At 38.4% G+C, this 13392-nt stretch overlaps 1 protein-coding gene across 2 annotated transcripts; it reads left to right on the top strand.

The window, feature by feature from the left end:
• The first annotated feature begins 6737 nt into the window (after positions 1 to 6737).
• LOC109984861 (cholecystokinin) lies at positions 6738 to 10824 on the top strand. Of its 2 annotated transcripts, none has more exons than XM_020635018.3 (4): positions 6738 to 6819; positions 9051 to 9130; positions 9309 to 9498; positions 10072 to 10824. In XM_020635018.3, exons 2-4 carry the CDS (start codon positions 9053 to 9055, stop codon positions 10209 to 10211), a joined length of 408 nt encoding a protein of 135 aa, XP_020490674.1. In that variant the 5' UTR covers positions 6738 to 6819; positions 9051 to 9052; the 3' UTR covers positions 10212 to 10824. The 2 variants fall into 2 exon arrangements, with proteins under 2 accessions (XP_020490674.1, XP_029133353.1); XM_029277520.2 differs by lacking the exon at positions 6738 to 6819 and adding an exon at positions 7729 to 8338.
• The last annotated feature ends 2568 nt before the right edge of the window (positions 10825 to 13392 follow it).

Genomic DNA, 13392 nt, shown 5'->3' with positions numbered 1-13392 from the left:
GATAAGCCTTGATATAACTTGTAACCAGTCTTCTTACTTTAAAAAAGAAATCACATTACCTATTGGTCATATTGCAGCACAAGTATTGGTTACACTGCTTAATAATCAAGAACATTTCAAGCCCCATTCAAGCCCTGCATGCTTCGAGATCAGCCTCTGCTTGGCTCACCCCATTGGAGGATATTTTTATGCATGCAGGACTACTTTTTTATTACTGTGAATTCAGACAGCTTTCATGACCTTATGAAGGATCCAGTGTGAGAGTCTCTCTTTCACAAACTTCAATATCCGTCCATGAACTATGGCGTCTTTCAGAGACTCTGTAAGGTCATTTCATCATTGTCACTCCATTACCTAATGTGGTCTTGTGATTATTTAACCATATTTCCAGAAAGAAAATGATCAGCTGTATCATGATGCCTTGGGTTGAGTCTGGTGGCCAACTAAAGACTGTGTTTCTTACTTTTCATCAAACTTTGTTACTGATGTGTCTGTTATTTCTAGAGGAAGTTGCTGTTATCCCCATCTCCTTTACTGTAAGTAGTTCTCTAAAGCACTTCATCTGAAATAATTAAAACAAATGTAAATGTAATAAATAACTTTTAGATCTATCTTTGCAAATGTGCATATTTAGATATGTCCATACTTTGTGTAAATTGACCATTCTGGGGCTATTTACTTTATTTTTATTCAGGTTCTTCAAACTTTTTAGGTGTCTTTACACAGAAACTGGCTGGAAGTGTTCATTTAGCCAATCAATGGATTGTTCACAGTGTTTGTTCCAGTCGCTCACAGCGGATGAGATCCATATGTGTGAGATCGTTTACACACAGGACTGTCCCTGCAGGTAAACAAATACATGCAAAGTGTGCAGCAAAGCCATTCAAATATGAAGACAAATTCGTTTTTTATCTATCAATATTAATATAGAGTCATGAGCAAAATAACCAAAAAAGCATAGACTGACTGACCGAGTGTGTGGTGCAGAAACCTGATGAACTTGGCAAAGGATTGTTAAACAAAGCTGACACAGAATGAAGCATAATCTAATCCAGAAGTCGCTGATATTTGCATATAGTGTATATGAAAGCATAATGTGTAACTGTGTCTTTATGTGACAATAGTTATACAGAGCTCCAACATGAGCCTCAATTATCCTCCATCAAAAGACAACAAACACTTCAGGGGAAATATGTAAACGAACCCTAACACGGCATCATGAGAGTTCATATTTCAAGACTACAAAGTTTACATATTAGTACGATAATGTCGACCACATCGGCCAGAAATTACATCATATATTAGCCTACTCAACTGGGGTACGGGAAAGATGGTTTATTACGGTAAGATGTTGTTCAAAAGACACTACTTACTTTTTCTGAATTAAACATAAGCATAAGAATTTAATATTGCTGTAAGCCTCTACAAGTTGATAACAAATAGGTCTCTTTAAAAATATAGGAAATCAAACTTAATACCTAGTCACTATTCAACAACAATACATAACCTTACAACTTTCCAAAACAGATATCTTTTCTGAAGAATTTTAGATGAATTAAATATCTCCTTCCAGTTGGACATGCCCAACTGGAAGGAGAGCCCGGGTAGACCCAGAGTTTACTGGAGAGATTGTGTATCCCATCTGGCCTGGGAAAGCCTCAGAGTACTCCAGGAGGAGCTGGGAAACACACTGTGATATATCCAGGACAAAAAGGACATCCTGCCACGACTTTCTTTCCCAAGTAAAGGTCGTTTTTTTACAGTTCGACTAGTAACTTTAGAAAGAGTTGGAGTACTTAAAGAAGTTGAATCAAGCTATCTATCTGTAGAGATCAGTTAAACATAAATCATCTCATCAGATAAGAAACGGGTACAGACTGCAATGAATGAATAACTCCTAATCCAGACTACTTCTGTTTTGATGTAATAATGCAAAAATGTGACCTTGCCTGTTTTGTTTTTGTTTTGTTTTTTAGCATGCATTCCTGTACTGTTTTTGTTTCTCATGTGTAAGTCTGTGCTTTTTTTCCTTTTTTTGTGCTGTATAACATGTAAAAAATAGATAAAAACTGAGTAAAAATAAATAAATAATAATCTTCTTTTTACGGCTGATGGGAGTCAGGATGTCATAACAGCCAGTTTTGTTTCTCTTATGATCTAGATGGAAACATCCAAAACTCATTGAACGCTATTAGACAGTTATACCCGGACTAGAAACCAGAACACTTCCAACACCAAAGGTTTGCCTACAGATCCTGCATTGAATGTGTAGGTGTGTGACAAAATGTCTGAACTTGCTCACATGCTCTGAAAAAAAGTGTGATAGTTGCAACTTTGACTTAAATGCCTGAAGAACTTTACCAGAACACCTGATTTTCTATCTAGTAACTCTTTTACTTTTTATTGCTTTTGAGCTAAGACATGTTGAAGATTGTAAAGAAAAAGTGTTTGTTGTAAAACATTGACATCTCTGTTACACTAAAATGTTTCAGTAACGTGATGTTACTATAGATCCTGAAACTGAAGCAGCTACAGTCAACCATCATTCATTTTTAGTCAGGCTTTTAAAATGTCTCTATTTTCTGCCTTTTCGTCTCCTGCTTCTTTTGGGAGCTGCAGATGCTCAGTCAGTTGGGACATGAGTTGGGTTCAAGTCCCGGTGAGGAACAAGTCAGAAATGTTGTCTGGTAACTCACTTCCTGAGCACTGCCGAGGTGCCCTTGAGCAAGACACCAAACCTACAACTGCCAAGGCAGTCTTTCATGTGCAGCCCGTCACTCTAACATCTCTCCATTAGTGCATGTCCATAGGATCCTGTCTGTGCATGTGTGTGTATTTCAGCCTTTGTGTGTAGCATCAAAAACAGAGTGTAAAATTGAACTCACCCCCAAGGGATTAATAAAGGATATCTTCTTCTCTCTCCTATGTTTTTCTTCCTGTGACTCAGAAATCAATCTCTGCGCGTCATTTCAAGAGGATGTCTCTGTTGCTAAATTGCATTCTGAGGAATGAGAGAAATAAAGACGAGCTGGAGGAGCTATGAGTGAGGACGAACTGGCATATATTTGTTTTCTCTCTGAGGCGAGACACAAATCCTTTTTTCAGTTTACAGACATGAAACCATAGAGAGGAGCTCACCAGGTTCCTTTGGATTCACTTTATTTGGCTTGGTTATAAGTTACAGCGGCATTCAACAACACCAACATACTTCTTCTCTGCTCAAGTTAAAATAAACCTCATCTAGCTGGGTTTATGAAATAATGCAAATGGAAACAATATGGAAGGATGATGCAGCAATACAAGATCTTATTGGCTTAAAGGGGTCATATTATGCTTTTTCTGGTTTTATATGCCCTTTAGTGTGTTTTCCAAGTGTCCTGTGCATGTTTAGGCACATCTATGTGCAAAAATTCAAAGTCCGCAGAAACGCTGCATAGATTAAATATACAAACTCCAAAAAGGGCATAATATGACCTCCTTAAAATGACAGTTTTAAAGTATGTGGAGAGGAATGAAGAGGAAGATAGTTAATGAGGAAAGTATGATACACATTAAAGTATAACAGACGATATAGCTTCATCACACCTGTTGTTTACTAAAGATTTTTGATGTTTTTCTCCAAACAGCAGACAGAAGCTTACAGACTTGTCTGCAATGCAACCCGGTGGGAGTAGAGTTTCATTTGTTCAGTTTTCTGTTCACCCAAAAGTTCACTGTGTATCTCTAACTGTAAGTATTGGATTGTGAAAGATGCTGGATCAAGAAAAAAAGTCAATATTCTCTACAGAGGATGAAGCAAGAAGTTGAGTTCTCTATCATGTTCAGCAGGGAGGAGTAGGTGTCGTTCAGATGATTTAATTCATGAAATGAACACAGTTAGATGGTGTGTAGTGCACTTCATTAGCCAATCAGAAGGTCGGAGATGGGAAACAGTTTCTAAATCAAGTGTTTGTACATGTGGCTATTGGAGGCTAGACGGGTGCTGATGACAGCAACCAGCTGCTAATGACAAGGACCTGGCTAATGTTAGCCTCATCTAAATACAAGAATACTCCAGAGAAATATCACCCACACACACACACACACACACACACACACACACACACACACACACACACACAACCCTGTCAGAACTTGTAGTTTCACGTCATCAAGACAGCAATGAAAGTGTTACCCCGTGAGTTATTTTTACGGACAGCCTGTTCAAATGAAACACGTACAGTAAATCAAACACATCAAAACACTTCAAAAATATGGCTCTGTGAAATCATATTCTTTCCCAAACGATCTGGTAAGCTGCATATATTCTTTTTTTTTTTTTTTACATCATGTAGATAAATAAATGCAAAGTTTGATATCCATCTTTAGTCGGTCAGTACAAAGTACCAGACACCCTTTTTAGAAATAATCCTTAACATTTTGTCACCCCAATATTTTTTTTGTTTTAGGCTGCTGATGCGGGTTCAGTTTTTCCCTCTATAAACTTAATTAAAAAAAAATTGTACATCAAGGACTTCTGTAGACCATGACGAATAGAGGCATGCAATCTAACTTTATTCAGTGAAGTCATCAGATCTCCAGGGAGGTCAAAGTTTAGGATCTGAGCTACTCAAAGCTAAAGAAGTGAAAATATTTGTCAAAAAAGCTTTGGATTTACCGGGTGACCTTGCCTGCTTCTGAACTACTGAATAATTTTGAATGATTCACACAAAGCCCTAAGAGCAGATCAGGTTTTGCATAAAAGAAATGATGACTGAATACCTTTACGCTGCAGCTCCTTTTGGATGATGAAGAGGATTCGTCTTTTACTCCAACTCTATGGTGTGAATGTTTTGATTTTTTTATTGAATGGAATAAATTGAAAAATGTGACTCCTCCAGCACTATGTGCACTGGATTAGCAAAGGCAGAGGGAACGTTACTACACTTCTCCTGTGGTTTGTACCAACCAGTATCTTAGTTTTGGTTATCAAAAAGGGCAGAATGTCAACACCACACCAGGCGAGCCCTGCACAGACCCTGGCTCCAAATTGTCTTGTGTTTTGCACATTTTTGAAAGCTAACAAAAAGAGGTGAAAAATGCGTCATCCAGCTTTGCATTCAGTCAACAGTGAACAAAGGATCACAAATCTCTGTCAAATATAACAAAAACACAACTCTATAACACGTACAAAAAACTGTGTGAGAAGAGAAAAAGTTCTTCATAAAGTCCTTTTCAGAATGTGAGCGCCATAACAAGGCTGTGTTGTCATTACATGTTTGTACATTCAGTGATGTTTTTCATTTTTTGGGGCTTTTTGTGCCTTTAATTGAGAGATAGGACAGTGGACAAAGTCAGATATCAGGGAGAGAGAGAGTGGGGAATGACATGCAGGAAAGGAGCCACAGGTTGGATTCGAACCTGGCTCGCCCGCGTTGAGGACTACAGCCTCCGCTCATGGGGCGCGCGCACTAACCACTGCACCACCAGCGCCCCAGTCCATTCATAGTGATTCTGCAACGGCGTAATATTGGTCTCTAAGTTTGTGAATTCACTTTCACTGTTTTCACCTGATTTCTCCGCTGATCACGTCTTGTCCCTGTCACACCTCTGTTACTACCTCCGAAGGTGGTACAAAGCATTACACCTCTCTGTGACATTCACAGTGAAGGCGAGACGTCACAGACATGTACATATCACCCCTTGAATGGATATTCTGAGCAGGGCAATTGGCAGAAAGTTTGGTCAAGGTACCCGCTGCTAAGTGTAGCTTCTGTTAGTGATCCCAGTAAATCGTGTAGCTAGCGATATTATAACTCAATCTACCTATTTGAGACGTTTTGAACGTGTTTCTGAATTTGATTGCAGTGGATATTTCATAGATGATATTATTGTTGTTTTTATTAAGTAGGCCTACAAAACCTTTCTCATGACTACATTGTGTATTCAACTGATTTAAGTGCATTTTTTTACAAAACAGGGTGAACATTCAGGCGTCATAGTGGAATCATTTTCTTAAGAATGGGATTGAGCAGAATTTTCTATCAGGGGCTGCACATCCATCACACACAAGAAAGGTTAAGTGAAAGTTTCAGAATTACATTTTGACCCACTTCAGACCCACTTTGTCAGAACTCTATTAGTGATAGCTTGTTATATTAAGGAAAGAAAAGCAGAAGAAAGAAACGTATTTCCCAAGCTGAACAATGTCAGAGTCATTCTGCACCCTAAATGAAATGTGAAGGGCACTGAACTGCTCTATTAGAAAGACAATCAGTGGAACAGTGGATGAATTTTCTGAAGCTGCACAGTGGGACTTATTCTGTTCTCCTCTTTTGATTTTCATACAGTCTCCCTTCCAATCTACATACAGAAGACACCAACTAATATTCATTCTGTGTTACTTTTCCCTTTTTTAAACCTCAATCTTCATCTCTTTAGGGTTTAAACATCTCTTTCACTGATACAAACCAAAAAGATTGTGTTTTTTGTTAAGGGAAGTTTCTGATATTCTTTATTTCTTTCTCATCCTGCGAGGAGACATTAAAGCTGTCACCATCCTCTCGACCCTGTCTTCATTTACTTTGTGTGTGTGTGTTTGTGTGCTTGTTTGCGATTGAGTTTGTGCGTTGGCAGTATGCGTCCTCAGTTGCGTCAGTGGTGTCAGTTTCTGCGCCAGCAGCAGCCTCCTCCCACCCGTATAGTCCCCTCCCACTTCCTGTGTGTCAGTATAAGACAGGTCCCCCCCCTCTCTTTCTCACACTCACTCCTACCTGAACACTGGAGGAACAAATCTCTACATCTTCAGATTCATCCACTCCTGGTCCCAAACAACTGCAGGTAGGAAATACAGAAACAAAACATTAAATAAATATAGTTTGTTGTTTCTAGTTTCCATCTGCAGCAATGATATCTTTTCCTGTAAAGATGGTTGGCGCTTTTTAAATTAGTATTTTATTTTAACTTTCCATTTCTCTTGACATTAAAACACAAAAATAGTATACCTTTAGTCTAATTTTTTTTAAACTTTTTATACTTACATACTTTTTTTTCTCTTCACAAATAATATATTTTTTAATATCTATACATCTATACATCTATATATCCATTGGCCTTGATCTATATCTATTTACCTTTTTTTTAAACTTTACTAAGATTCTGTTTTAGGCGAAAATATAAAAATATAACAGAAAAGTCAAGTGTGTGAAGTTTAACTTACTGTACAGTTGTTGGATGTGTGAGGACAAACATGTTCAGTTTTTTGGATTGAGTGAATTACTGTAATAGAGTTGGGTAACATAAAAAATGTTGCATGATAAGTAAGCTGCTTGACGTTATGTGCAAAAATAATTAGATGACAACAAGATAATTCTGTTTCTTCTTTTTTTTGCCTGTAGACCAAAATTGTGTGTGTATATAACATTTGCATATATCACACTTTCTTTGTCTGATGGGTTGCAGCAAATAATACAGGCAGGATTATGCAAATGATTAAATTCAGGGATAACATGCAAATGACTGTCTATTAAAGGATGGATAATGATCAGAGTGTAATAACAGAGAATGTCAGTTTTAAATACAAAAAACTTACTTTGGTCAGGTTACACAGGAGAGGAGAGGAGAGGAGAGGAAGAAAAAAGAGGAGAGGAGAGGAGAGGAGAGGAGAGGAGAGGAAGAAAGGATTGAAAGAAAAACGAGGAGAGAGGAGAGGAGAGGAGAGGAGAGGAGAGGAGAGGAGAGCTCCATACACTTTTCTGCACCACATCATTACCAGCCATTGAATAATGAATCTGAGACAATGACCAGCTGCTTACAGAAATATATTAGCATCAAGATAATGACTATTTAAACCAGCACTGTGTCAAATAAAAAAACAAATGTTGTTACATTAATTAAATTACTGACACACAGAGAAATAAAATGATAATAGTTTAAGTATTGGTATGATTTAAAACTGCTGAGTTACAAGGTTTAATGTGAAGATACTGTTCATTATGATTGTCTTGATTCAGAGAATATTACTTGTATACTCACCATTTCAAATGACAGTGCACAAAATGTTCTTGCTCTGCTTTGAGTTCAGGCTGTGTTTGAGTGTTTCTGTGAGGAGGGAATATAAATATTCACTTAAACAGAGAAGTGAAACTATTCCATGATACTCTTTGCAATGGGGCGTCTGACGCTTGATATTAGCTTTTTTTTGCCTTGTGCCTGAGTGTGTGCTTGCTCTTGTTTTGAGTGATTGAATATTGAAAGTCTCAGAGCGACTCATGTTGCTTGTTTGGTCTAATTGGATGATTTGTTCTGGAGGAATGTTCGGGCACAAAACACCATTCATCACATCTAATAAGCCACCAAGGTGAATAAATACGGTGTGAGCAATTCAGTCTGACAAATGTAATAAAATGTTTTTTTTCTTTTGCAAATTGAATTTTTTTTACTTCGGACCACAGAAGCAGTTTGTTAAAACAAAAACAATACTATAAGAAAAATAACTACGCAGACAGACAAAAGCAGATTAAATGATGATTGAATGAAAAATATGGATTAGATTTCACTTGCGCTTTATTTGATTTTTTCAAAAAATGTGTTTTCATGTTAATGATGACTGTGATGTGAACTCTGTTTAGCAGACAGCACAAAGATCAAAGTGTAGATTTAGAGATAATTGGTACAAGTCCTCTGGGATTGGATGCTGACAGATACATTCATCAAGCAAACCACACACCAATGCACTCTCTCTGCATGTGTGTATGTGTGTTGAATTATCATTCTCCACTCTGTGAGGTCGACGGAGTGTGTAAAAAGGAAAAATAAGATGTTTGCCTCTGGGTCCGGCTGAATCATTATAGGTTAATCTCGTCGTGAAAAGATTTATCTCTGCTTTCTGCAAAACCTATATTGTCTGTGACTATTTCTTCTCCCAGAAACACAGACTGTAGTTTTAACGGACGGAAAGGGCCGATAAAGAGACAGTTGAGGGGGGCAGTGATATTGCAAATCTGAAGCATTAGATGTGGTGAATTTCTTTAACTGTGTTTTATTTTCTTTCTTTTTTTTTCTCTCCACAGCCATGAATGTAGGAATCTGTGTGTGTGTTCTGCTGGCTGCTTTGTCCAGTGGTTCCCTGAGTCTGAGCTCACATCTAATGGTAAGACAGAAGCTCTCTCACACACACACACACACACACACACACACACGTGTCCTCTAAATACACACATGACTCTTTATCAAACACCAGTGGACTTAGGACTTTGCTGTAAAATCTTTTCATGGTTAAGTGTTGTAATTTCAGGTTTTCATTTCCGATCTGTTTAATTATTTTCTAGTCACAAAGACCTGAGGGTGAGGCTCTTGCGTCAGACAGCCTGTCTCCCCCCTCACTCAGCCACACACGCCACGCCCGCTCAGCTCCGGCGCCACCATCAGGCTTGCTGACCAACTACAACCAAAAGCAGGAGGAGGCAGACGCTCGGAGCGGCCTGAGCCAGCTCCTGGCCAAACTCATCTCCAGGAAAGGTGAGCAGTCTGATGTTCACAGACTACAAAACAACAACAAGGATAGATAGGTATACATTGTAATTGGAGCACATTGATTCCATAATTCCTACACAAAACATTCCCATCAGCTTATTTCCCTCCTATAGTCTCACTATTTATCTCTCTCCCACCACTCCTTCTGTGTGCCGTCAGTCATGCTGTGTCCCACCATCTGCCATTTCCCCACCTCCCTCTGGCTTCCTCTTTCTCCTCCCTCCATCTTTCCATACCTCCTTCTTGTTCCCTCGCTATGTCTTTTCCATTTCTGTTTCATTCATTTGCCTCTACCAGCCATGCGTCCTCTATCCTCACCTCTTTCCCTCCTCTCCTTACCTCCTGACCTCACTCTCTCTGTTTCCCTTCAAGTCGACACCATGTGACTGCTAGACCTGCTGAGCTCACAAAGATGAGAATAGAAACCAAACAAATCAGCATGACTGAACCTGATTCAGAGCTGTAATTTTCATCACACAGACAGTATAGATGTGATAATTGTTTTGTCCAAGCAGAGGGATTTCTTCCTGTTCTAAGTGTTGTCTTGGTCTCCCTCAGTCTCCCCCTACCACAGCAGAAGCTCCCTGACCAGCAGAGCCAGCGGTATGTCCCCCGGCCACAGGATAAAGGACAGAGATTACCTCGGCTGGATGGACTTTGGACGACGCAGTGCAGAGGAATATGAATACTCCTCCTAAAGGCATGGCTTGCTCTCGCTGAAACCTAAGTTACATCCCCCAACATCACCAATAAACGCCCCCAAGAATAACAAGCCCTTTTTGCACGGCACTTACTGGAACCAAAGGGGCTGAATTGACTGAACCCTAGAGGGAGATATAGGCATTGTGATAAGCGAGAAAGGAGGAAAAAAAATCTATCGGCAAATCATAAAATCTGTGGTCCCCGAAGAGCACTTTCCACAGTATGTCTGAAACACATTAAAGCACAAAATTTATATTTACAGAAATGTCTGAAAATATTCAATGTTGTGTTTCTTGGAAGTAAATCCTGTGAAAAAAAACCTCTAAATTACTGTATGTGAATCCATTTCAAACCTGTCTGTGGCTCAATGTGAGTCTCTGTGAGACAGGCTCAATGATTCCTGTTAAAGACTAAAATCGTTAAAGAAAAACTCACTTATAAAGTTTGACTTTTTAAAGAAGCATTCAGTTACAGCAAAGAAAATGTACAATAGAATATATAGTAGTTCACAGGTTTGGATCTACTTTCAGCAGAGGATTAATACACATTTAATGCTCTAGAAAGCAGATTGACTGAGCCCAAATAAACTAACTGTGCATGTGTGTGTCAGATGGTTTAACAGTGTGTCCAAACTGATGGGTTTCAATGGTTTCAATATGTTTTTGATAACAGTGGGTGTTCATGCTACAGTAATTTCAGGTTTTATTTACTTTTTATTTTCCAAGAATGTGTTGACAAGAAAACTCTAGAATATTACTAGACTGATGACGCTAGCTTTAAGATGTATTGACAGCTGGACAGATATTTGCTCTTCTGCAAGATTGAACAATATCCTTCCAATATCATTCTTTTGAATGAAAAGGATTTAAAGAGATCTTTAGGGATACGAAGACACAACCGGAGCGAGGATCTATCTTCTCCTTTCAAAATAAACTGGAGCCCTATTCTGGTGAGATGTGAGTCCTGGCGATCAAAGTTAAGTGTCTAACTTTACAGACATATCAGAATGTACCAAAGGCCTTAGATTGAACCTTAATGAGCAACTTAGGCGTCTTTAAGAATTTGGACCAGCAGTGAGATTTCAGTCTGTGATTGGTACCTCAGTTCACTTTGATTTGACACAGATGAGGAAAAAAGTATTTTCATAGCTTCTGCAACCAAACACGGCAGGGTTACACAACGTAACAGCTAGCAGGTGTTAACTTTACAGTATGGAGATAGGAGTGTTGCTGATTTGGAAGAAAAGGAGCAAAAACAGCAACAACTTTTCACCTTCAACATGTCTTCAGACATGGCAACAGTAACCCTAGCAGTGTGGAAAACGCATGACGTGTCGAAGGGAGCACAGGTGTTCACTTCTGTTCATGAGATGTCCGCGAGTCTCAGATATACATTTAAATCATTACAATTTCAAAAACTGTAGACTGAAGTAGAATAGTATCATCCTTATGAAAATATTATTAAAAAGGAATCTTACATCACCAGATGATAAAAAAAATAATGTTTCTTAATAGAGATTTAATCAAATTCAAAATAATGGTCATTTTTCCTCTGATGTCAGTAAATGAGGTTGTTTGGACTGATATATGTTTTAGGAGGGCAAGATGATGTTGGGCTGATCCAGAGCCTTCATGTATCTACAGTACGTCTGCATTCAGGAGAAAAACTGGACGTTTATCTGGGAGTGTCTTTACATGAGCATTTGGTGATATTTATGATGGTTTCCTTGCTAACATAAAAGCCAGGATAATATCAATGTCTATCAGGCTTTCCAAGGATTAGGAGATTAATTAAAGAACCAGTTTTCAGAATTCAATTAGACCGGATCTAATCCTCTTTCAGAAGTGGCTCTGAAACACATCTTAACTTTGAAAAGATGATCATCAGCCATCTGTGTTAGTACTCATTAGTGAGAGCTGCTTCTGCTGTAAAACCAATCTGTTCTCCTCTGAAGTGAAACTGAGCTGTGGAGACAGTGTGTGAATACTTTACAAGAGGTTTAACATAATAGATATTATGACACCAAGTGAATCCAATGAAATGAGGAGCAGAGAATGATGGAGTGCATTAATGCAATGAAAATGTGTTAAACAGATATGAAGATATACTTTGGAACATGGAAGATATTTATGTGTAAATTAGAGCGAGGGTCTTTTGTGTTGGGTTTAATGTATTCCAAGTAGTGAAAAGACAGGTCTCACTGTCTGGGAATGAATACAATATGATTTAACCTATGAATAAAACTAAGCTTTCTTCACACAACCTGTTCCATACTGTGAAAATACACACACACACCCACACACACACCCACATTTTCATAACCAACCCTCCGACCTTTTTAAGAGTTAGCTCGTGCATCCACTGAGTGTATGATCAGACTTGTTTACAGACAGATGTCCTGTTCTTTCAAGCTACATTACACAAAGAGAGATAAAATGGTTGCAGCACAAATAAAAGAAACAAAAGAGCTCGTACTCGTCTCTACAACAGCACGACTGAGAGCAACAGGAATGTAAAAAGGTACGATTAACCACGTAAACCAAGGTCATCTCTCACACAGGCAAACAAAAAAACAACATTCAGCTTAAAGAATGTCCTCCTTTCTGAAGCAAACGACGGTCTTATCGACTGTCCTTAGTATACAAAGCTCTTATTCAAGAGAAAATAATATGCTCTGCTGCTGCTAAAACACACTAACGAAGAGAGACATTTTCATTTCATACATATAATGCCACTTCTGGTTTGCATGAGTCGCTTTATACAGACACAAAATAAAAGCCCATATGACATCACACAAACAGTATGCATGCTACAGTTCATCACAAATATCTTAACGATTTCATTTTAGTACATGGTAGTTGTTTTTTTGTTTTGGGGTGGGGGGTAGATAATAAATATAATAAGCAGTGATGAAAAAATTATCCAATTAGGCTAAATTAAGTTGCATCAAATGTATTCTATTGTTGTATTAAGATAAATCTGAGGTACTACATCTCTCTAGGTTGGGCTCCTATCAAGGCCAAGTGGATGATTCACAAACATTTTATTCAAAGTTTTAGCTTTTCCTCATCATCACAAAGCCTAGCTCTATGCTGCCCTCCTACGGACAAAGAGAAAATTACTCCCACATGAGATATTAAATTTTAAATCCAAAGAATTACAACTCAGCAGCAGTAA

This window comes from Labrus bergylta, chromosome 8, assembly GCF_963930695.1.
Source record: "Labrus bergylta chromosome 8, fLabBer1.1, whole genome shotgun sequence".
Taxonomy (NCBI): Eukaryota; Metazoa; Chordata; class Actinopteri; order Labriformes; family Labridae; genus Labrus; species Labrus bergylta.
Note: the sequence above shows the minus strand (reverse complement) of the source record. Positions and strands in the feature narration are given on the sequence as shown.

Excerpts from the sequence above, each read along its gene's own strand:
- LOC109984861 (XM_020635018.3), top strand. The coding sequence starts at position 9,053 with ATGAATGTAGGAATCTGTGTGTGTGTTCTGCTGGCTGCTTTGTCCAGT. Across the intron at positions 9,131-9,308 it reads GTCTGAGCTCACATCTAATG|TCACAAAGACCTGAGGGTGA; the intron begins GTAAGACAGAAG and ends ATTATTTTCTAG. Across the intron at positions 9,499-10,071 it reads CAAACTCATCTCCAGGAAAG|TCTCCCCCTACCACAGCAGA; the intron begins GTGAGCAGTCTG and ends GGTCTCCCTCAG.